The sequence below is a fragment of the Anopheles nili genome, chromosome 3 (assembly GCF_943737925.1).
Source record: "Anopheles nili chromosome 3, idAnoNiliSN_F5_01, whole genome shotgun sequence".
Taxonomy (NCBI): Eukaryota; Metazoa; Arthropoda; class Insecta; order Diptera; family Culicidae; genus Anopheles; species Anopheles nili.
Window position 1 is genome coordinate 62,110,158 of NC_071292.1, and position 24,305 is coordinate 62,134,462.

Genomic DNA, 24,305 nt, shown 5'->3' on the forward strand with positions numbered 1-24,305 from the left:
CCGCAAACCGCGGTAGACAGACGCGAGAGTTCGACCCGACAACAACGACCATTCGGTAGCAATACACATATTCAAGAGCACGCGACACGCTTGTGCAGCGGATATTACCTGATTGTTCATCGGTTTTGAAACCGTCACGATTCCGGGTGCGCCAGGATTCATGACCGTGCCGGGTTGGTTCTTGATGATTAACGTTTGCTGACCGCCACCGGCTTGCTGCTGCGCCTGCTGCGTTACGGTGCCCGCTTGCTGCTGGATCGTTGCACCGCCGATCGTCTTGGCCGCACCGCCGGCCGTGACTACGTTTGTCTGGATCAGCTGTGGCTGCTGAGACATCGCCAGTGTCCCGTTCGGCAGTGAGGATGGGGTCAGCGTGACGCGATTGTTGTTCATATTGACACCGGCTGCAGGATAAACCACCTTCACTGGCTCATTCTTTGGCATATTCGATGACGTTACAATGTGGTTGTTGCTACTGCCGAGAACGATGCTGCCGCCGACGTTATTGCTGTTGCCCGTAGGCGCCGAGAAGGTTAGTTGCTGCTGATGGTTGGGAGGTATGTTGAACGGCGGAGGAGGCTGGTGGCCAACGGTGCCGCTGACACTCCTCGCGGGCACCACAATCTGCTGGCTGATGATGTTGACGCTTCCACCTCCGCCGGTTGAACCTCCCGTAGATGCCACCGTTACCGGAATTGAGCCTCGCTGCTGGCCACTGCTCGATAACGCCACACCGACACTGCCGCTCCCAGGCGCTTTCCCACCGACCACCGTCGTTATCGAGCTGTTCACCGCACTCGCGTTCACCACGAACGTCTTTGCAAGGTTGTTATTATTCGTCGTAATCGTATTGTTGTTAATGATATTATTGCCACTACCGCCGAGGTTCGCGCTATTCGACACTATTTCACCGTTCGTAATGAGGCCACGGTGGAGGCCAACGCCACCGCCGCCTTGTTTCTTCTGCTGAATGAGAGAAGACGTCGATACTGGCGCTGCTGCTGCTGCCGTTGGTACTGGTGAAGCACTGCTGCTGCTGCTCGTCGTCGTAGCCCCATTTGACACAACGCCTGCTGCTGCTGCGTCCGCAAGTGCACTAGATTGATTTTTCACGCTGTTCGCTGACGAAACCGACGAAACTACACTTCCGACTTGTTGCACTTGGTTCGTGTTTGCGTCCAACTGATTTTCCAACGTACCGACTATCGCACTCACCGCGGATTCATCGACGTCTGATTTAAGAGCTTCGTCCAAAAAGTTGGCAGACGCCATTTTCTGTTGAAAACCCACTGCCCATTTTTAGTCGAACGCAACCACTGTCTGGCGCTACTTCAACAGGGTTCGGTCGACAAGCTGTCATGCTGGCTGTCATCGTGGTGCGCTCGGGGTCATTTGGAATCAACATAACTGCCTGTTTTCGGCTCTGGACGCGTTCGCAGAGCTGCAAATATTTTTTAACGCATCGCCAGCGTAAATTTACGCATCAATTTGATTAATGCTGCGATATTTTTATTTCATTTTCTCACTTTTATTCACCACACTGACCGCGCCACCGACACTTCACTGTCAAATGGCTTTCTCACCACGGACGTCACACAGCGTTAACTTTAGCTTTTTCTTCTCCGCACAATAACTGAATCTGGAATATGTTTGATGATACGTGACGAAATTAACTTTCGATCAACAGTTTTGTTAAAAGACATTCCAAAAATAATGTAGTTCGAGCTATAAATAGCATTGAAATCAACATCAACCACGCAAAACGCGCACCTCATTCCCTTACAGGCTGGCAGCACTGCCGCTTATCGCGGGCTTCTTTTTCGCCGATTCAGCTTTGTTAGAGGCGTTGCTGGCATCTTGTTTTACTCATATGGGCCACATTTACTGTGTTATTTTATAAGTACCGCAAAATATGCAGCATTAGAGCAATTAGCTAGCTTTAAAAAAGACATTTGTAACGACATTGAATTTAGGTGTGATGCACTATGCTTAATTCCCACCGATGCTGAAGTGTTTCGAGAGCGGGAGAGCGAAAGAGAAAAAGAAGCACGCATCGAAGCGTTTCTGAAGCGTCACTGATGCTCTGTTTCAGCTGTCAACAATTTCATTTCATCCTTATTTTCCACTCCCGTGCAGCCCCGGGCACGCACCATAAAATTGCATTTATTGCTCCTTCCAGCCTGACTATCCTAATCAATACCACGGACCGATATCTTCCGTGTCACTCACTATAAATTTTGCATGGGCTTTAGCATAGCAACCAACGCAACCGATAAGAACCGGTTACCGGAGCCAAACGGTTCACGAATCGCAAGAAAAGCCTACGTAGGGACATCGGAAGTTCGATGGCCTTTGCAGGTGACACCATGCGCTTCCAGACTGCAACCACCTTCCAGTGGTAATGCTTTTATCGCCTCAAGCCGCTACCTTCCCAAGAAGTAAATGTAGCATAATGGCACAGAAAATATAACGAACTAAGATTACAACTAACAACACAACAGAAATATGTTTCCACTTTCCAAGGACCAAAACCTGGCTGAGTCAGACAGGACGCTAGCATATGAACGATGAAGTACACATTTACCACTGCACTTAAAACCACCTGAGAAATGCCTGCACGGAAGGCTGACTACACTTATGCAAAAAGGCGTTATGGAAAACTCTCATCCGGAGTTAAGCAACGTTGATCAACTAGCACGTACGCACTTCGTTCACGTAAAATGCTTCGCCTTTATCGCCGCCACGCCAGAAAACCAGATCCCGGAACTCCACTCCCGCAACCGCAAACGCCAGAGCTTCTTCTTCTTTGCGTTGCCAAGCTGGTTAAAACCGCCCGTACGTTAGGAACATAACAATTACCCTTTCGCTTTTTCTATCCGACAGCACGGCTACGCTCTTCTTCCGTATATTCACAACAAGAAAACAAGGTTTAAATTAACTTTAAATCAAAAAATCTACTAAATTCCTCGCAATGAACGGTAGCATCCAAAACAAGCGCGCGCGCACATACAAACACAAACACAAACACACAACCTTTGACAGCTAGTTCAACGGCGATGTCAGATGTAGCATGTCAGTTTAGCGTTTGAAATACATCCACGTCAAATCCGGAACCGTTAAAAGACAATTTCTACAATAAAACATTTTGAAGAAATAAATTGTGTAAAACAACTACTCTAGTAGCTTTATTTTATTTTACAAAACCCAGTCTGGAACGCTCAAGAGAAAAGAATAAATCAAAGCTTAAAGGAAACAACTTATGCCAACAGACACGTTAGCTTTGTTGGAAAATGTATATCTTTTATTTTTTGCTTACAGTAATGCACTTACGGTAAATCACATTCATTAAAAAAGAAAACAAATACGTTCATCAGACGCGAACGTATACCAAACGGCGATAGCTATTTCAATACTCGAATCATACGTAACAACCCGATCGTAAATGGACGGAATCGGTTTTGTGACTCAGTTTGATGGAAGCACGTGATTCGTCCCCACGTGTAACAGTTCTGACGTATTTTCTCCCACCAAGGTCTCTCGTACACGCACGCACATCTCATTGGCACCAGAATAAAGGTTGCGACCGCCAGACGGACCAATCTCACCAAGCCTGGGGAGCGGTTGGGGACAGCTTCCGTTGGCGACAGCCTATGCATCAGTCCAAGCTGAGCATCGCCAGCGAGGGTCATTTCATTCGATTGCCAGGAACACCCGCTGCCGCCGTTGAGAGGCTGGCAGCACTCGTGGTTGCCGTTACAGCAGGACTAATGTTTCGGCTTCCGTCTCCTCTGCACCGTTTGGCGAAGTATACGATTGGCATCAGGATGGCCAGAAGGAGGCCTACCCCGATCAACACCCATTGCACGATGTCCAGCAGGCTGAGCACCTTCATGAGGCTGTCATCGATCAGCTTAACCATGTCCTCGTTCAGTGCGATACCTTCGTCGATCCAGATAACCGGAAACAGCGTCGGTTGCAACCGGTCGGTCAGCTTGATGGCATCGATCCGGCGCAGGAACATGTTGAACTGTACCCTTTTCCCGCCGGTCAAGGGCGTCCCGGTGTACTGTGGATGGTAAAGTGTAAGTTGTCGTAAATTCGTACGATATGGCCGTTATTCCTTCCACGCGTCGAACGCTTACCGGTTCCACATCCACGAAGATCTGGTGACGTTCCGGCTCAGGGTCCATGCCGTCGATCAGTGCAGTGTACTCCTCGGCAACTCCCAGCATATGAGGAAGCGTCAACACGACGGGCGCATCTAATAATGAAAGCAAAAGCCATAAAACGATCACTACAGCTATTAATCACATCGCCCCGAACCTGCCTGAATAGGGAAATCACTAAGCGCAGACGAAGTTTATCGATTCTCACGAACGTGACGTGATTCAGCTGCATTCAAATGAAACTGAAAGCAGAAAATCCCTGAACGAGCTATTGCTTTCTGCCAAAAAAAAAAAAAAACGTTGCCACAAACTCTAGAAGATCCTCTACTGCAAAACGTGTCCCATTTGAGCATAGTGGGAGTCATAGTTCATTCTAATTGACTTGTCGTACCGGATTATCAGCTTTTAGCGATGATCCATTGATGGCACCATCAAACCCGTTATACGCTCACCTACGCCAAGGCATGAATGGGGCAGAAATCGTGACGAAAATAAGCGCACCTCATCCGAGAGAATGGATGCTAAACGAGAACGATTCGTCAATCTCGGTTCACGATCAGCGATCGAGAGACAGGAGAATCGAGATCGGTTTGCCAGCGATCGGCCAGCAAACGTGCCAATCTTCCCCCAAAAAACACGCTTACTCAGCTTCTCATAAAATCCACCCTCTCGGCGGGCGTCACGCGGGCTGTTTTTGTGACAGCGTTTTTTTTGCTCGTCCATTAAAAAGCCCGCGCAAACGCGATGCCCCACCAACGACTCGAACTCTGCGCTCTCTGAGGTTGACGATGAGCGAGCGGTTCTACCGGGTCTAGCTTGGCAATGCACCGTCAGTTAATGCTTCGCAACCGGTTGGATCGGATCGCTGATCGTGCTGATCGGTAATGTCCGCATCGAGCGCGAATCTGTGCTGTGCTGTGCAAGGATTGCCCCTATGAGGATGTGTCCGCGCGTGAGTTTCGCTATCCTCGCGATCGTGCTGATCGTCGGCGTGTCTTGTGCGAGTGGCCATACCTGGACGAGGTGTGAAGTGGCGCGTGAGCTTGCGATCAAGCAGGTCCCTGAGGAGCAAATCAGCGATTGGTTGTGCATTGCTGAGCACGGTTCGAATTACAACGGGTCCGCTGTAAATCTGCGCTTCAAGCGGTTTGGTGGCAGTGCATACTATGGGCTGTTCCAGATCATTGATCGGTACGCATGTGCTCGATATGGGTCGATCTGTGGGCTAGCCTCTTGCGACGACTTGTTGGACGACGAACTGGACGATGACATCGAGTGCATGCTGAAGATCCACGCTGCGTATGTCCGCGAGCTGGGAGATGGGTTCGCGGCTTGGCCAATCTACAAGACGGCGTGTCGGGAGCGAGAGAACGAACCCTGGTTGACAGCCCCAAAGGTTGCGTTTGACGACTGCCTGGATGAGGAGGTGATTAGGGTGCAGGCGTACTTCAAGCGGAAACGCGCCAAGGCCAAAAAGGCCAACTTAGTCGCACTGGCACCCGCTGGCAAGGTGTATGAGCGGTGCGAGTTGGCCACAGAGTTGCGAGACCGACATCAACTTCCTCTGGAGCAGATCGCCACGTGGGTGTGCATCGCCTATCACGAAAGTCGCTTCAACACATCGGCTGAAGGTCGATTGAACGCAGATGGAAGTGGTGATCATGGGTTGTTCCAGATCAGTGACATCTATTGGTGTTCGTCGGACGCAACCCGGCCCGGAAAAGCGTGCCGAGTCACGTGTGAGGCGATGCGCAACAATGACATTGCGGACGACGTCCGGTGCATACGGACGATCTACGACGAGCACCAACGAATATCAGGCAATGGGTTCACCGCCTGGACGGTGTACAAGCCGTACTGTGAGGGTCGTGAGGCTAGTTTTGTGCACAACTGCTTCGACAACGAGCAGAAGTTCCCGACCACGGCTAAGAAACCACGTCCGGGGGTCGTCGCACCGACAACACCTGCTACCATCCCCGTCAAGAGCCTCGATCAAGGCAGCAGCGTGGGTAAGGTGTACGATCGGTGTGAGCTCGCAAACGATCTGCTGCACAAGTTCCACGTGCCACGGGAGCAGGTGGCCACGTGGGTGTGCATTGCGTACCATGAGAGTCGCTTCAACACCTCGGCTGAGGGTCGATTGAACGCGGATGGTAGTGGCGATCACGGTTTGTTCCAAATTAGCGACATCTATTGGTGTTCTCCACCAGGATCGGGATGGGCATGTGGTGTAAGTTGTGCCGCGCTGAAGGACGACGATATCACCGATGACGTACGCTGCGCCAGGACAATCTATGACGAGCACCAGCGATTGTCAGGAGACGGCTTTAATGCGTGGTCCGTCTATCAACCGTACTGCCGACAAGGTGCCGATGAGTTTGTACGTCGTTGTTTCGGAGACGACGTAGAAGATGAACGAGGTCCTGCTAGTGTACGACCAAGACCTGCCATAACGGCACCTACACCTGTAGCGACACGACCCCGATCATCTCCAGGCAAGGTGTTCGAGCGTTGTGAACTCGCCCAAGAGCTTCACCTTCGCCAAGGACTCTCGTTAGAGCAAACAGCCAGCTGGGCGTGTATCGCGAAGTATCAATCAAACTTCAACACGTCCGCGATCGGTGAAGGACCAGAAGGTGTTCGCTATCACGGCATGTTCCAGCTGAGCGACGAGTTCTGGTGTTCTCCACCAGGTCGTGGATGGGTTTGTGGGATCGCGTGTGATCAACTGCGTGATGGCGATATCACAGATGACCTGGCCTGTATGAGGCATATCTACGAAGAGCACCAGCGCATCTCAGGCGATGGTTACAACGCTTGGGCCGTTTATCAGCCATACTGCAAGGGCAAAAGCGCATCCTTGCTTGACGGGTGCTTTGAGGAAGGCGAAAATGCGATCATTCCAACGCCACCGACCACCCGACGACCTGTCGCACCACCCAAAAACTACCCCCGTGGCAAGGTTTACAAGCGGTGTGAGCTGGCTCAAGAGTTGTACTACCGGCATGAGCTCCCGTTAGAGCAGATCGCAACCTGGGTGTGCATTGCACATCGTGAATCAAACTACAATGTATCCGCGATCGGACGCCTGAACGCCGATGGTAGCGAGGATCACGGGTTGTTCCAGATAAGCGACATCTACTGGTGTTCGCCACCCGGTAAAGGTTGGGTTTGTGGTTTGTCCTGCTCCGATCTGGAGGATAACGATCTTACCGATGACGTTGAGTGTATGCGAACGATCTACGAGGAGCACACGCGTCTGTCGGGTGACGGTTTTAACGCCTGGGCTGTGTACCAGCCGTACTGCAAGGGTCGCTCTGAACATTACATCAGTGGGTGCTTTGAGGAGAGCAGCACCACAGCCACTAGCACGAGGAGCACGATCACCACCACCACACGATCCACCACCGCAAGGTCATGGGCAAGTACGGCAAGATCGCCATCATGGACCACGAGTCGTACTCGACCAACCAGCACCAGCTCGGCGCCAACTCGGACTCAATGGCAGACAACAAGAACTCCTTCCACAACCCGTCAACCAGCCACCACAAGCGCAACTACGAGCCTGTACGAGTTTTATCTCAATCATTTCGGTCGGCGACCGGCCATCACAACTGCCATGCCTGTGTACACGTTTAAGCCGTTCGCTTCACGGCTCCGTGCATCGTCTTCCAGCGCAAGCGTCGAGACTTCAACGTCTGCTGCCACCACACTGCCACCTGTCACGAGCACCAGATTTAGCGACTTTAACCGGTGGTTCCAGGACGGTTAGCGGATCGCCAGATCGTGCACGGTACCCAGTGTCTGCTGGGCTGATAAATAAAGCTAATTGATCGTCTAATTTTGGAAACGCGAGAAAAAACACATCCTTCTAAACATGATCCGATAAAGCATCAAAGAGCGGAATGATTCAAACCGATGGCTCAATGATGGCGTACTCCAAAAACTGCGGTTCAGTTCCGTTGGTCACGTTTCGGGCTCATTTGCATAACTGGACACTGAGACCGATGGGTGGGTCTTTAAGATCACCATTCATCACCTTTGGAGCTTTGCAAGAATTCCCCAGAATCACGGTCACCGATGCGGTGGTACTAAGAAATGTAAATTTGGCTTTTATGGTAGAACTTTTTCTCGATCGAAGCTTCTTTATCGCAAGAGCTGACGGAGGAGTTTCAATTGGAATGTTGTTCGAAAAAATGGCATTTCGGGCTCCAACTCTCAGTAGCCGCTGACGCATTACAAAACGTATTGCGGCAGGTGAAACAAAGCACAACGGCCACTTGACATTGACTAATGACACTCGCCATCATGCTCCCGATGGTTGCATATCGAGTTTCGTGTGGAATTACAAAAATCTCCAACCTTTGACATTTGCTCGCAAGTTCTTCCCCCCAATGGGCATTTTTGTGCTGCCACTGGCCAAATGTTTACCGAGCAAATAACCCGCCTGTTGATAAACAATGGCAATTTTCGCCCCTTTTTGCTGAGATGATAGGCTGTGCGGCTTAATCGGTGGCGGTCGTTCGTTTGAATGGCGCATTTGAGCTTAACCGCCGGAGTCTAAGGCGTATGTGGGAAACATACGATTAGTCAGACCGGTGTTTGCCCACGAGGCGCGCTATCAGTTGCGTGCATCGGGTGGGCTATCGTGCGATCGAACAAAACCCTATTGACGGAGATGGCCCTTCTGGCGTGAAGCATCGGATTGCGCTTCGACATAATTAGTTTGCGATCGGTGTGAAAAGGGTGTCGATCGGATCGAGAGAGAAGATCGATCGAACTCGAACCTCGAACTCGATAAGGCCCGCCATAAACCATCTGTTAGGGGTAGTTCTCGAAGCAACCAATCGGTTTCGACACACCCAACAAAACGAAACAAAAAGCTAAAAACCCAACCCTACGCTAGAACACGCTCGAGGAGTGTTCTAGGGGCTCGCGTGTAACCTGTCCCTGGGGCTGTAAAAATAGCTGCCGCTAGAGCCTAACCTGTTCCGCAGGTTCAGTACGCATAAAATTAACTGTACTGCTTTTTTCCACCCCTTTACGCACGCTTTCCACCCTCACGAAGGGTGTCGAACGGCTTTCTGATTGAGCGTTACTGTGCGTTTTGTGGACATGCAACCATTCGCGCGTGGTTGAGATTCACCCAGGATTTGTGTGTAATTGGAATTGATTACTGTTGGCAGTAGATAACGCTTTCGCACTTCAATTAAATCCATCATCAAGCTTTATCACACGTTATCGCCGATGAGTGATGTAATGCCAGCCATTAGCGAGCTTCTGCAAACAGTGCTTGGATTGCGTCAGAACATTTTTTGTTTGTCTTGATCCAGTCCCAAAATTTAACATTCTGATATCATCTCTTCATCCATCGGCTCGGTTGAACTTACCGAAACAATTAGAAAGATCCAACGCTCCCTTGTAGAGACAACCGTTGGCTTGAACGATCGACTTAGGTATCTTATTCACGCAATAGCACTCGTTACCGTACTCAGGACCGATTTCGTGCAGGAAATTTCCATCGATCTCGTACCGCAACGACGGAATGCCTTCATAAGAGGACGTTCCGGTCAGCTTGATGTCCACCGTGCTGGAATGTGTGCGAAATTCAGATTCAGTCCCAAGAGTATCGAGGAGCCATCGAGGTTGCGCTTTACCGGCAGATATCCGTGCTGAAAATGGTCATCCGATCGATGCCGGTACGGAACGGTGGATAACCGGACCCGTCCGTGCCGAAGATTTTGTTGCAGGACGACGTCAACCCGGTGCTTCGATTATTCCACACATCCAACGTCGTCCGGCCGTTCCACATCTCAATCATCTGCGTCCGGGACGGGTCTTTGATGCCGGTGTTGATCGTAAACATCCCGTCGTCGGTCATATTTTTCTGTGAAACGATGAAGGATGTACGTGAAAGTCATCGAGTTATTGGAAACTCAACAAGCCAAGAGACTTACATGACTGAAGAACGAAAACCGCAGGCTACCGTCCGGCATAGTGCGGATGGTTTTGGTGTTGCGCTTCTCGATCTCCTTACAGATCGCCTTCGCGATGCCGATCACATTCACGCAAAATGGCACACCATCGAACAGGAACTGCTTCGGTGTCGTCCGCAGGAACATCGTGTCCGGTCGGCCAAAAATGCGGTTCAGCTCGGCGTTAATCAACCGCAGGCTGTCGTACGTTTCGTCTTCGGCGATTTGCAGAATCGACTGCAACGTTGACGGTCCGATGCAACGGATGCAATTTCGAATTGATTCGTATACAATATTTTTTTATATACGCGTTTCCGCGGACGGAATAAGCGCGCGAGGCAAAACGATAAGTGAGTGAGCAGATTTGGTTTTGTGGTTTGATTGTTTTTTTGGGCCGTACAATAAATGAGAGATGAAGAGAAAAGAGAAATCATGAGCATGAGTGCGTGCATGGTGACACGGCGCGGTAAATGTCATGCGTGCATCGATTGATGTTCCACACAACGCGACGAGGCTGGCGCTTAAACAGTGCTGCGGTACCTCTCGTTAGTCACTGCGTGCTGCGAGGGGCACCCGGGCGGTTAGTGATTGATGAATCTGATTAATTTTAGTCGGGTGAGTAGCAACACACTACGCGTGATAAGAAGAAGAAGATGGCGGGAGATGGGTGGGAAGGATGAGGAACACAAGTCAAAGTTTTACTCGTACACTGGTGAATGTCATGGTGAACACGATCAAATGCACGCTGGGTGGCGTACACCGGGACCGGAGAGTCGAGTGTAGATATTTTGGTCTGTTTGTTGTCCCCTATAGTTTGACACCGAAATGTGGGCCAGATGGAGATTAGAAAGTACGAGCGTAAATTTGCATGCCAATCGTACTGCGCATTCTGCAGTAAATTTAACGAAAGACTTCAATGCGCGATGCGCGGATTAATCGACGAACCCTCGGTACGGTCACTCGTTTCTTGTTTCTCTTCCGTGTCCGTCTTTTCTTCTCGTTGGTTATTGATTGCAGATTGTTTTTGGCTGTTTGGGGTTGCTCAAACTCAGCCACAGCTCGCGGAAAGGATTCATTTATTTTGTTTTCGCATTAAAGCCATGATAAAATTCGCCCCTCTCGCCACACGAGCTCGCGGTGTGGCGTTTGGCAAAGCCAAACAGCCCCTTCCGGCGCACTCGCGTCCGTGATCGGTTCCGTTCGTTCACCGTCGCGTCGTCGTGTGTGCATGGGTGGTGGCGTTTGTGTGAAAAACCAAAATGAGCAAGCACCAGTTCGGATGGCATTGGTGGACTGTGATGAGGTTTGGCGAATGAAGCTGGGTGATCTTAACGGTAGGGTAGCATGAGGATGAACATGAAAATGTGGCGATGATATCCAACATCTACCAGCACGTGAAAGGGGCTTGCATTGGCCAGCAGGAGGAGAAGAGACCAGACCAGAGCCAAAAACCCATTAGTCCGCCACCCGAACGTTGATGGTTTATGCACACAGTTACACACACACACAAACACACACCCAGAGGAAGCACTGGCAACGGTAGCAGGAAACCACGCAACACACTACCCAGAACGCAGAATGTGCGCGCGGTTTCGCCATCTAATGCTGCCAGGTTCCCAAAGAGGCGGTACCGGCCGCGATCCTCACGGTAGATGATAGTACGCGTAGAAGAAAAAAGTAGAATATACAACAAAAAAAATACAAAAAAAACTCCAGAAAATGAGCGATCAAAACAATGCGTAAAACTATGATATCTTCGGACAGCGAACCGTCCCCAAGGACGTGGTTAAAGTGAGGTGAACCAAAACGAACCGGCTTGCTTTGATGGCTCTTTTAGAAACATCACCGGTACCGGAGACTCGTGCAGTTTACACTAGGATAGAGCTAACAAACAAACCGAACAATCGCAGGATTAATACACAACCAAATACAATGATAATACATGCTGACCAATGCAACGCAAACCCGAACAAACTACCCCATTCGATGGCGATGGGCGAGACGAAACTGCATCCGGAATGCACCGGAAATCGTGTGCAACAGCGCAGTGGAGTATGAGCAGCGTATGAAAGCCAACGGAAGGAAAACAGAGAAACTAACACAACTGATTACCCAACGCCCCCTCCCCGGGAGATGCACGAGATGGAAACAGAAAAGAAAAAGAAACCAATCTGCTAGTGAGTGTCTAGTCTAGTGAATCGTGGAGCATTACTTGGATCGGCGTGGTGCGCTCGATTATCCGCTTAATGACTCTAACTACGGGTATCTTTTCGAGTGTGCTATTCACGTCCGATCGAAAATTGGTGATCGTTTCCTTTGCTTGGTTATCGATTATTTGTAAAATGCTCTGAAAACAGAAGAGAGACATAATTTCAGAAGAAGAAGAAGAAGAAGAGGAAGCAGAAGAAGAAGAAGATAGTAGAGGGCATGAGAAGATGGGACAGTAGAGATGCAGCAGCACAGGATGCACACGATGTATGAGTGGTATGAGACGGTTTTTTTTTGTTATCAGCTTTCCAGTCACGTCCCGGAGAAGTTGGCTTCCACTTCATTGAAAGGTGGTGAGTGTCGGGAAAAAGAACACAACAAAAAACAACCCGTCCTAAAGTGCGTTTTTTTCGCCTGATCTCGGCATTTCCCGATCGTTTGCAGTTCACAAAGTGTACGAGTGTTGGAGGCTTCAGAGGGTGGAAGGAGAAGGATTAATTAGTCCATGGTCAGTGTTTGCTTCTGCCGCGGACTTTACTACTGGATTGCCCCCGAATGTGTGTTGAAATCGTATCGTTTCTGTGGGTGTTTTTGTGTTGGTTGTTTGTGGGATTAGTTTGTGGTAGCAAAACTGTACAATGTCAATATTGCGGGTCACTTTGGGACAGATAAATGCCCTTTTTCGCGGGCGGTAGGGGCAGGGTGGATCGTATTAGTATTCGCGGTTTTAGGGAGACAACATCGCGAGCTACTCACATTCATGTGCATGTTCAACACCGTCAGGTCATCGTTCTCTGTGAGAGGATACGACGATTCCGGGTCGAAAACATACATCTGTTGCTGACTGAAGTGGACTTTGGAACGATCACGGCTGAACCGTATGTTATCCTTCTGGCGGTATTGGCTGAAAAAAAAGACGGCATTCCAATTGCTCACACGTGAATTATCATTCAAAACAGCGCTGCTGACTGCCACTTTGATGATACTTACAAATACACGTACGGTCCGACTTCCACCACTTTCGGTCGGCGTCCTTGCATCACCTCGTACGGGTTGGTGACGTTGAAAATGTAGACCTTAAAATCTAGCGGCTGAGGCAGAGCCTCCCACCGTTTGTATTGATCCGTGCCTTGCCTCAGTTCTGTGTTCTAAAATAAGAGAAAGCAAATCGCGGCGAAAAGCGGTATAAGTAATGTTTTTTGTTACATAATTAATTAGAGCTTTTAAGGCCAAGGGTGACCTACTCCCAAACTCGAATCCATTCTACTAGCCTCTTTCGCGCAAGGCTCGGGACGGCAATAGGCCACGCGTAAAAGTGTCCTTGTACTCAGCAAGAGCGCCCTCATCGTAGCCCTGACCGCGTTTGTAAAAAGAAATGGAAGTTGTTCGTGTCAAAGCTCAATTAAGCTCGTTTCCCTGTGCGTCCTTTATCAACGCATCGGCATCGATGTTATTGTTCGCTTAGATTTGATAGCTTACTTTCACCCTCAATTACACTCGAGTAATGTGATTATTCAGTCGAGAGAAAAATAAAATACAATGCATCGTGGCCCACCGGTATCATCACGAGCAATGGTCACCTGCGTGACGGCTGGTTTACTGTGACGTATCTTGTAGCATATGATCTGGTCTTTGAGCATTATGAATTGTAGTGTGAGTAGTTAAACATTCACAACATGAAGGGGATGAGTTTCATGAGGGAATGGAGGGGCTCATTTGTTAATAGAACCGACTCGTTGCCTCAATTTTCAGCAGTAATAAGGAAAAGTACATCAACTGAAGAGCGCATCGCGTGGTTGGTGCTTGTGGTTTGCGCTATACCAATTGCATACATTCAGGCGTACATCGCTTTAAGCGTTTTTTAGCGTTTCAAGGAAAACTACCCCTCCCGGTGAACATAACCAGTGATAACAACATTACAATACATACGTTAATCGTTATGTGCGTTGCCGCTGGTCGCTTAACCTCACACGTTTATCGTCGGTCCCTTAATGTTGATCGACACGCGCATGTTGATTAAATAATTTATAACTGGTGTAGTTGGGCACCCGTGTTTTGATAAGATGCATATCTAGAGCAATCATTCATTGAAATGAGAGAAGTATCCATGTTGGTTGAATATGGTTTGGAAGTAAAAATTTATGAGGTCTTTTGGTTCAACAAAAAGTCTTCGGAGCAGCTATTGATGATAGGTCACTGTTAAATGAACCCTGCTACTGTATTTATTTGATGATTCACTGCATTTGCATGCACGTGGGTTAGCATGGTTTTGATAAAAAGAGATACGGGAAGCAATATTATTTGATGGTTTGCCAGGTTTACCAGGTTTTTGTAACATATAACAGAATTGGAACGATGGAACGAATTACATTTAATGGCTTATTCAAAGTCATCCAGTGAGACGGTTTCCAAGCGTTGTTATTTGCGTCCGTTATTTTCTGACAACATAGCCCTAAATGAAGGTGTTAATGAAAACTAGGGTTAGGCAGGAAAGAGGGAATAGTTCCAAATGAGGATAGATAGGCTACAAAAAAACCCAGAAAGTTTTCCACTGATTTACACTTTCGAGTTGAATGACACCTGTGTGTTGTGAGACAGACCAACCCAGCATTGTAACCACATTCGAGATTTTTGGTGATAGCACCACATTGGTCTTGGCCGTATTCAGCCTTGCTTTCAAACTTTGGTGCGCTTACACCCTCAAGGGCAGGGAATAACTCCTTTTTAATGAAAAAGAAACAACTTTCAGTTCTGCGCCTCTTGGATAAGTAGGCCAGGCACGGGGGACAATGAAAGGTGAATCTGAAGATTGTACCACATCTGAGGTGAAGGCACAGGAAAAGAACTTTCAGCTTTTCCTTTCTCAATACAAAATTTTTTTCATCGTAGCGCATGGAGCGCCTTGCACTTCATTCTCCAACGAGTTGGGTTGCCTTCATAAGTGATTGAATTCACTTTCGCAACCCGATTGCCTGATTCGACTGATTATGTCATCCCAGAGGAAGAGCGTCGAATTCCACCAAGAAGTCAACGACACTTGCACCAGACGGTGGCGGTGGCGCGTACGGGATGTTGCGAAGTAATTTTATTGGCGAGTTGGCACTTCAAGCTGCTTATGCGTGTGGCTGTCGTTCAGCTTCGACGCTTCATCGACAAATGGCGGCGATGGATCACACAGCCGTATTCGTTCACGAGAAGAAAGGTGGAAGACAACGCTTAGCGGTCCGAAGATTAGTAGGTTTCGTTTTCCAGTCGTTAATCGCATGTGGAATTGAGCAATTCTGACCGTTCGAAGGCATCGGTGGGAGCCACCGTAAAACACTTCCTTCCTTCTCAAAGTACCGATAGCGCTCCCTGAAATCCCACTTGAGCAAACACTTCGATTGATGCGAACGGTCCAAGAGTTTTTTCCCTCCCGATCGGGGGACAGCTTTACCATGGAAAGAGAGAGTTAACCACCGGCGACCTAGCGCAAGAGGAAAAGCGAATTACCCGTTGGTGCGCGAGAAAATTGACCACTTTTCCTATTCGCAGTTCGTCGTGCAGCCGGATGCAGTGTTGTGCTCCCGGAATTAGCCCACTCACGTCCCGTGTGGAGTGTCCTCGAGTCCGTCTAACCGATCCGGACCTTCGCCATTGTATGTTAGAAAGTTTTGCATTTTCTTTCTCCCCGCGGCTTTCGTGTTGGATTTGCAATCACCTGTCGGTGCTTCAATGGGTGGTGTGGTGGTAAAATGTCACCATCAGCGTTTCTTTTCAGGAATATCGATCTGCTGTCAGATCGTAGTGGGTTTAGAGAGTAAGAGAAAAAAAAACCCAATAGTCCCCTATGTAACAAGAGACTGGTTTTATGAGGTGGAAAAAAGGAACCAGTTAATCAATCAATCGACTGGAAAAGAAACAACCCGGATCCCTCAACCAAGGAAAAGAAATGGTAGCACACAACATCAGCATATCAAATGTCCAATGTTTCAGGGAACGTATGCAACGGTGTCCGGTAATCGTTATACAATAAATGTACGCTTATTTGAAAATTACATTTAATCCGCATTCCACGAGATCATAGGTGCCATAATGCATTACTGCTGCGTTGGGTAACAAATACGTACCTTTTCTAACAACAATTGGTTTCAGCGCGCAATCAGAATGAACCGATCGTACGGATGTATTACGAACAATTTTAACCCTAATTGATGTGAGAACAAACGTTTGTTCTCCGTGCACCTGGATGAGCTCATGCACTTCGTGAGTCATATGCTTAAATATGGTCTGAGCTCGTGTGAGCTACATATTACAGCACACAGAACGATAGACTTTAGTGATATTTTCGTAATTTAATCTCACTCTGATCTGCCGCAAATCGGAACATGTAAAAATAAAATTTCACCCTCACACAAACCATAAATCATCCCGTAAAATAAACTTTCTATTTCATAACAATCCTGCCTGAATCGATGAGAGATTTATTCAGCTGCCCTACACTCTCAGCACATTTGCATAAAATGTTCGTGTCAGGCCATCGAACGATCTCCTAAAAGACGGTACCACTGCGGTGGGTGGCCGAACCGGTTTTTCCGTTACCAAACGATGATCTGTGTCGTGTCGTGAGCCCAAAAGCATACATGCTGTGCGATTATCCGCGGTAATGATTTAATCCTTTACGCTAATGTCACTAATGGGGCGCTTTTGGAAATGCTTACGCACATGGTGGAATGAAACAAAACATCGCACCAATCGAACAGTGCGTTTGTTTGCCATCCGCGGTTAAATGGTGCAGTAAATAACGAGCTTCAAAGGACCCAAATGTGCCGCTAAAAGATAGCGTATCGAGGTGAACGATGATCGCACATCACCGGTTTCAACTAGCTCTCTTTGGACACTCGGCAAGTGCAGCAAAACGTGCATTTGAGCACGGTGTCGAGGGCTAAACAGTTGTCGCCTCAAATACGCCCCGTTCACACAAACATATATTTTCTGCCTTGGCTTTGGGGGCCGGTCGTTTTGATTTTGGTGCATTGTGAAAGACGAGACACATATATTTATATGTATGTATAGCACACTGCGACGCGGCGACATCCCCCCAATTGGTATTCCTCGTTGGTGAAAACGGTCAAGGTTCGGCGACATGCTTCGCAAATCGGTCCAATAACGCACGTCGCCAGCGCCACGATCATCATCGATCGAGGGTGGACAAGTATGCTGTTCACCACGATTGTTCACCACGACGAATGGGGTTGAGAGCTTACGGTTTACAGTAAGTAAGCGACAAATGTAAGAAAAAGAAGCCACCGCACTGGAAAACAATTGACCTACCGCAGTTCCCGGGCCTGGGGAAGAAAAACAAACACGGCCTCGTGCGACCACACGGGGTTTTGGCATTGGGACAAGCAAGCTCAGCAGTTTTACCCTCGGGGAGGATTTCTCCTGCTAGCCAGCGGTGGTGTTTGAGCCACCGAACAATTAGCAAATGGTCAGGAGGCACGTTTTGTGTGAGACACGAAGCTGCCATAAATCCGACCCTTCGGTGGTTGAATTATGTGTTCCCTGATACATCTGGGGCGGGTTTATCTAAACGATATCGTGCTCCACGCGTCGCCGAAGAATGACGACGCATGAAACAAAGCGGTACAAAGTGGTGGTAAACGATATTTTAATAGCCAATTGTGACTGCCCGATACGGTCAGGAAAGAAGGCTGTTCTGCGGGACAATGGGTTAACCTTTCTAGCTCCAGAAGCTGCATTCGGTTTCACTGAACTCCGATGGGATGGGAAAGCGCGCCGCACGATCACCGCCCGCCACTGATGATGATGATGATGGCGTCGTTTAGCAGGAGGGGGATCGTACACGATGATAATGCTGGCGGAGCTCACCGAGATTCCTGGCTGGCGTTTTGAAAGTCACTGAGATGTTGGCCAATGTTTTGCCATGGTGGACATTTTTGGCATTTAAGGCTGAACAATTAACGGACGAAAAGAGCATAAATAGTGAGTATGGCGTAATGCCTGATCTGTGATCGACCGGTTGGATAGGACAACCGATCATGATCGCTCCACCGTATGGTGCGTCGGTTTCGTGCGGTGTTTTGTTTGCATATTTATCCATCGTGAACCGATCACGGAGGAGCATATACCACAATCTATCGGGCTTAGTGAGCATGCTCAAGGATCACGCAAATCGACACAGCGCCACCAAGCGGCCGGGTATTGTGCAACTCCGTCCAACGATCGTGCTCGCCCGCATGTTCTGTGGTCTGGTGCAGAGTCCACCCGGGCGAGATTAGCTGTACTTTCAATTTTTAACCACCTACCAAGCGCACGGTGTAAAATCACCACGACATTCCTGGTACGAGGGCAGGTTTTTTTTTCGTGCAAGTGTCTGCACCACGCACCATGCATGCAAATCACACGTGTGTGTAATGGAAGAACAACTTTTCCTTTTTGCCAGCGCTGCATGCGATCGTTCACGTTGACATGTGTCGCGTTGGTATGAAGTGCGGTGGGAGGAAACATTTTCGGCCAGTTGAGAGGCTAAAATTACATCAACGACGTGCAAAACGGATGAAACGAATGATTTAGTTTCAAGCAGGGGTTCGTCGCTTAAATTCGTTGAAATTCGCAAGTCGTTGAAGTCTTTTGTGTAAAATATTCGTTATCTCATGGTATATGAGCATTTTTTGCTTTTGTTGATGGCAAAAGTTAATTTAAAAAGTGATAATAATGTTCCGTGGAGAATTATCCGGCTAATGACGCAACACCTGCACCTGGGTATTGATTATACAGAAAATCATAATAAATCTCCCGGGCATAGATAAACCGCTGGAAACAATAGCAGTAACGCTGGAAGCGATATCCGCATTGCCGCACACGTGCTTCACTTCTCAATCTTTTCCACTTCATCAATGGCAGCTATCAACGATGTGCGGTTTCTCCGGCTGCAAGGGCTGGCTGGCTTTGTTCCGTCAATAGCGGGACCGGCAATTGACCGGCGCTCCTTGCAAACAAGGCAGGAAACCTGCTTCCAACGCCAAACCGCATCCACCGACGGATCGTTGTGCGTGTGCAAATTATGGCCAGGTTTGCTTAGCAGCCAACGGCAAACATTGTGGTTCATTGTATGTGGCAAGGTGCGGCGAGGTGAATGCACGTTTGAAGAGAGAGAGAGAAACCACGGGAAGATAAAGAAGCAGAAGATGAAAAGAAAGGCAACCCCTAACCGACCCGAACCAGCGAAGATTTTGGGGCAGCTCATCTGTTCGTAGAACTGGTTCGGTCAACAACCGACAACGGGGGAGCGGAGCATGTGTTATTATTCAATGTGGCCTAAAAATGGTGCCAAAATGAGCTCACCAACCAACGCCGGAGGAAAGCCGCATTAATCGATCGCTCAGGGCAGATGCTACCGGAGGAGTTGCAAGAAGCGTGTGAGCGAGGGTGCATTGATGATCGATCTTTGCGCGAGCTTTGTAGGTCGAACCGTTCGTTTTCTTTCCCAGTAAGCAGTTGTGCTTACCGTTTTCACTGGCGCAGAAACTGAAACTCGAAGTGGCGCTGAGTGCTTCAGCCGATGGACGAGATTCCTCTGAAGGATATTCGTTATCGTGGGGAAGCTGAGACAAGCGGAAGCCATTGCAAGAGATGAAAAGAGAGGGGGCAATTCTGTACTTCACTAAAATGGCGTTCTACGGCACGCAGAAGGTGACGGACGAGGCCAGGCTCGCTCGCAAAGGTAAGACCCCCGTCAAACTGGCTCTAATTGGTGTCATTTATTAGACCGCTTCGCGACACGTACGCTACGTAATTCCAGCTTGAAATCTCTCACCCAACCCCAAGTGATTCCGCCTCACGAGAGTTCCTTTTGCCAAGGGACCTTGCGAAGGGAGAGGGCTGGAGAAAAAAAAACGGGTCAAGATCGTGAACCGCCCACCTTTGAGCCGAGTGGGAGGTAATCTGCAATGCAAAGAACGCATCGAAGGCAACCGAGGATCGGAAGTGATCTTGAACTTCACACGTGGCTTGAGTGAACCGTCCCGCGTGAATCAATTGCATTGTCTCGGGGTGGGTGAAGTTTCTCCAATTGACGAATGACTACTCTCGGAAAAAGGATGAAAAAAGAAACACACATATATCTGAAAAATGAGCTTCGGTTCGGTGGCGTTTGAGTGGATGTATCATTTTTTTGGGGGTGTTTTTTTGCCACCCTCTACTAAGCTTCGTTTTTTTTTTGTTTTCAAATCACCCCCAAACAACTCCGTCTCTTTCGCGCGGGCGGAACCACGCTACAGGGACGTCCTAATCCTCTAACAATGCTGCCGCCTTGATGAGCAAATTGCAGTCAAAGATCGCGCACCATTACTCAGCCGTGGCTCAGCTCACCGGAGATGGAATGGGAAGGTCTTATGGTTGTCGTCGCAATCGGTTTTACGCGAAATGTGCTGTAATTGCGGTTGTAATACTACATGCACTACAGCTTCCTGTCCGAGGGAAGTTGAACGAAACGATGACAAGTCAGCACTGACTACTCCTTATCCGTCCGAAGAGCGGAGCCAACCAAATGGAGATTTATTGCGGGCGCAAGTTCGAGGTTGAGGTGAAGGTTCGCCAATGATTCCAAAGCGATAGCCTCGGAATGGCGACAATTAGACGTTGACGTCAATTCGAGGGGCTGCAAAAAAACACAGGGGGTTCCATCTAGAGGACCGTAGAACCCCGTGTCGGGAACAAATTGCCCCGCCGAGGTGCGAATAAGCGCGTGAATCATCGTATTCTACCAAGAATCTGGCAAATAATACGCTTTGTCGGAGTTACGCAACGTGTGCACGTGCGCGTATCAGCATCCAACCGGGTGGGGTTGGAAACCGAGCAAAAATCCTCGAGAAAAACGACAGCAAACAACTGTTGAAGCCGCCGGTGAGCAGCTGGGAGTATATTTGCTCATCCACCTGTTTGAAGTGGCTTCGCGGTGTTGGAGAGAAAGTAGAAAAAAAGGGCAAGATGAATAACTCACACCTGCAGCATTCCTTTGCGATCGGTTGTACAAACAGCGGTAAGCTCAGCTAAAGCTTTGCTGCTTAGAAAACCAATAGCACGATGCCGCCGAGCGGAAAAAATTACCCCGCATTTATCGTTCGATAATGGCTCGCCATTTTTTCGCTTCATTAGGCTAATGTAATGCGTTAGGATACAACACAGATAAAAAAAACGTCTCAGTGAGTTTCCTGCACCGTGATTATTTGACCGGGGTCTTTTTTTTTTATTCACAAAAATCGAAGATTCGATTCACAACCGAGACCGGCACCGAACCGTAATTGAATTTCGACCGTCTCACGATTGAATTACGCAACCTCCTTGTGTGTCTACCCGGCTAAGAGGGCTCTCTCAGCTAGGGTCCACTCGAACGGTAGCTAAGCCTCCAGCGTGGCGCAAACAACTCCCAAACTCCAGTCGAAATTTTTTTTTTGTTCGATGCCGATCACTCCGAGAGGGAGGAACTTGACGTCGATCGACGACGTCACCACGCGGGTCCCAAATATCACGATGATATTTTCAAACGTGTTCGAACCAGTTCTTCAGCCGGCCGTTGTTTCAAGATGCGCCCAGGAGATTCGCATTATGTAACGCACGATCGCCCGACTTGAAGCCGCACCGTGACCGTATCATTAGGCCGGGTCGAGTCCCGCGGATCTGATGGAGTGAGGATCTCGAGGCTTTTGACACAACTACGGGTATGCTGAAATCGGCGTTTGTTCGTCTGGTCATTAGCTGGACACCGCAGCACGTTTAATGAACCGTGCTGAGCTGGGTCCACGTGGTTAGAGTGGGAGTGAAAACACGATCACTATCATGGTTGTTAAAATCTCCACCAAGCGATGGGACCGACCGTTGTGGGGGCGATCCATATGGGTAGGAAAAAGCTCACGTACCGGAAACATGAGGGCGTTTCGGGGCAGCATACGGAAAGGAGAGACGAATAAAAACACACATTTCTAACGTGGATCTGATACGCGGTTTCGTGTGTGGGATTTCGTCCAGCAAGGTCAACGAGGTAGCGGACCTCACGCCAGGTGGGTCAGTGTTTATCACGCGTGCACACGCTCAGCAGAAAAGCAGGAAGCCAACGGAACGTGCCCCTCGGGGTCGGTTGGAAGGTGGGCGGCAAGGTCATCCAGGGGGCACCAGTCGATGGTGGCAAGGTTAGCGATATTAAATTACCTACCGAATATAAGCTTTTTATCTCGCTCAGCGCTTGCATACCACCCACCACCAATTTAGGGCGCTCGTTTTTAGGTTCACGATTTGAAGCGCTCAGCAACGTATGTTAGGGAAATTATGAATTTTTTCGGTGGATAAAATAGCCCCAGGTATTGTTCGATGAAAGGGATGATTTTTGGGACACTCGATTAGCATTCAATCATCGTTTGGGACTGTCGCTTGGAACGGGTTTTCTACCTGCTGAAGCCTGACCTCATTGGTTCCGACGAAGCCATGCATTTAGCATTCGATGAGCCTTTTTACTGACCGAGCAGCGATTTGCCAATAAAATATGTATGAAATACCGCGTTGACATATTCAAATGTCCCGGTAAGACGACCCCTTTGAGTCTGAGACCCCAAAGCTGACAGTATTTGCAAACCGTGTCCCGTCCAAAACGTGGTTAATATTCAACAGTATTAAAAATAATGTAGTCAGCTTGCTCAAAGCGACCCAAATTCCAAGGTGCTATACGAGGAATTGGAGACAGAAAAACATAAGCAAAATTGCCCAACAGAATCGAACAGGAAATAACGAGCCATTTAACACCTCGTAACCGGCGAAAGACGCGAACGCCTTCCATCCGGTGTTAGTTCTAATCGGTCATTAGCTTCTCGGCGGGCCGATGCGGAACACTTACCTCGATGATTTTCTCGTGCACGGCTCGAGGAAATACGACCCAACCGAGCAGGGCGCCGGATGCAGCCATCAGGGCACCGATGCCGGCCCAGATCAACGTCCATTGCACCATCGTTCCACCAGGGCACTAAGTTTGACACCGAGATCTTCTCGTTGTCCTATCACTCACTCACTACACCACCACGACACTCTCTCTCTCTCGATCGCTCTCTATATGTCGATGTGATCTGACCTCACGAATCCTCACGGCGATGATGGCTGGATTTACTTCGGTTTCAGGTCAACCCGCTGCGGTCAGCCCCATCTGGCAGCCTCTAGCTAGTGCACAAAAACCTTGCAACACTGTCGCCACGATCGCGATCACGAAGGGTGGGTTGAAGCAGTGAAGCGGAGGGAAATGAAAAATGAAAACAACATCAAAAAATAAATCGCACCGTCAGGTGTGCGCGGGCTGGATTATCGCGCTAGACGAAGGAGCGCAACAACAACACCAGCAGCAGTGGGCAAAAAAGAAAAACAAATCCTAGACGGAATTTTTATTATCACCCACCATCACGCGAGATTGGCGCGATGGTGAAGCCCGTGAACTTGCGAGTTAGCAACCGTAAGCAGCTGCACCCTGAAGCGTAGAGGTTCGAGCCAATCAACGCCTCAAGGAAGTTGAGTAAGCACAATCCTGAAAACCACCACAGACCCACCACCGGCTGATTGATTTATATTTCTTTTTTCTCGCTGTCTGCTGCAAATGCCACCGAATGCCTTCTCCGGGCAAGCTTAAGATGACTTGTATGTATTTTGAACCGCAATCGAAGTGCATCACCCGCATCGACATCAGGCGCCGGATGCTCCGTGTGAGAGTCGCTCACACACACACGCGCACACATGGACATATTTTCCGCGGTCCACTCGCTCACACCAAGGCGACCGACCTTGGCGCTTGTGGCAACCGCGGTACACTACACAGCAAAGTACCCTTCGAGAGGGGGCGTTTTCCGTGGGTGAGGACACGTTTTTAGCTACTAGGCTATCTTGTTTGATTGCACTTCGCGTTCGGGCGTTGCGATAAATA

At 48.9% G+C, this 24,305-nt stretch overlaps 2 protein-coding genes across 2 annotated transcripts in view; both read right to left on the bottom strand.

Annotated features, from left to right (window-relative positions):
• Positions 1-1,272, bottom strand: part of LOC128725216 (transcription initiation factor TFIID subunit 4) — an 11,696-nt gene extending 10,424 nt beyond the window's left edge. Inside the window, exon 1 of the mRNA XM_053818940.1 lies at positions 109-1,272. Coding sequence (XP_053674915.1) covers positions 109-1,272 — 1,164 coding nt within the window. The remainder of the gene's footprint in view (positions 1-108) is intronic.
• Positions 1,273-3,279: 2,007 nt separating this feature from the next.
• Positions 3,280-23,466, bottom strand: LOC128723651 (sensory neuron membrane protein 2). Its single transcript, XM_053817412.1, has 8 exons — positions 23,238-23,466; positions 13,340-13,497; positions 13,106-13,253; positions 10,124-10,378; positions 9,824-10,053; positions 9,557-9,756; positions 4,143-4,261; positions 3,280-4,066 (listed from the first exon to the last, which is right to left on the bottom strand). The coding sequence occupies exons 1-8, from the start codon at positions 23,346-23,348 to the stop codon at positions 3,686-3,688; spliced, it is 1,602 nt and encodes a 533-aa protein (XP_053673387.1). The 5' UTR covers positions 23,349-23,466; the 3' UTR covers positions 3,280-3,685.
• Between the last annotated feature and the right edge of the window lie 839 nt (positions 23,467-24,305).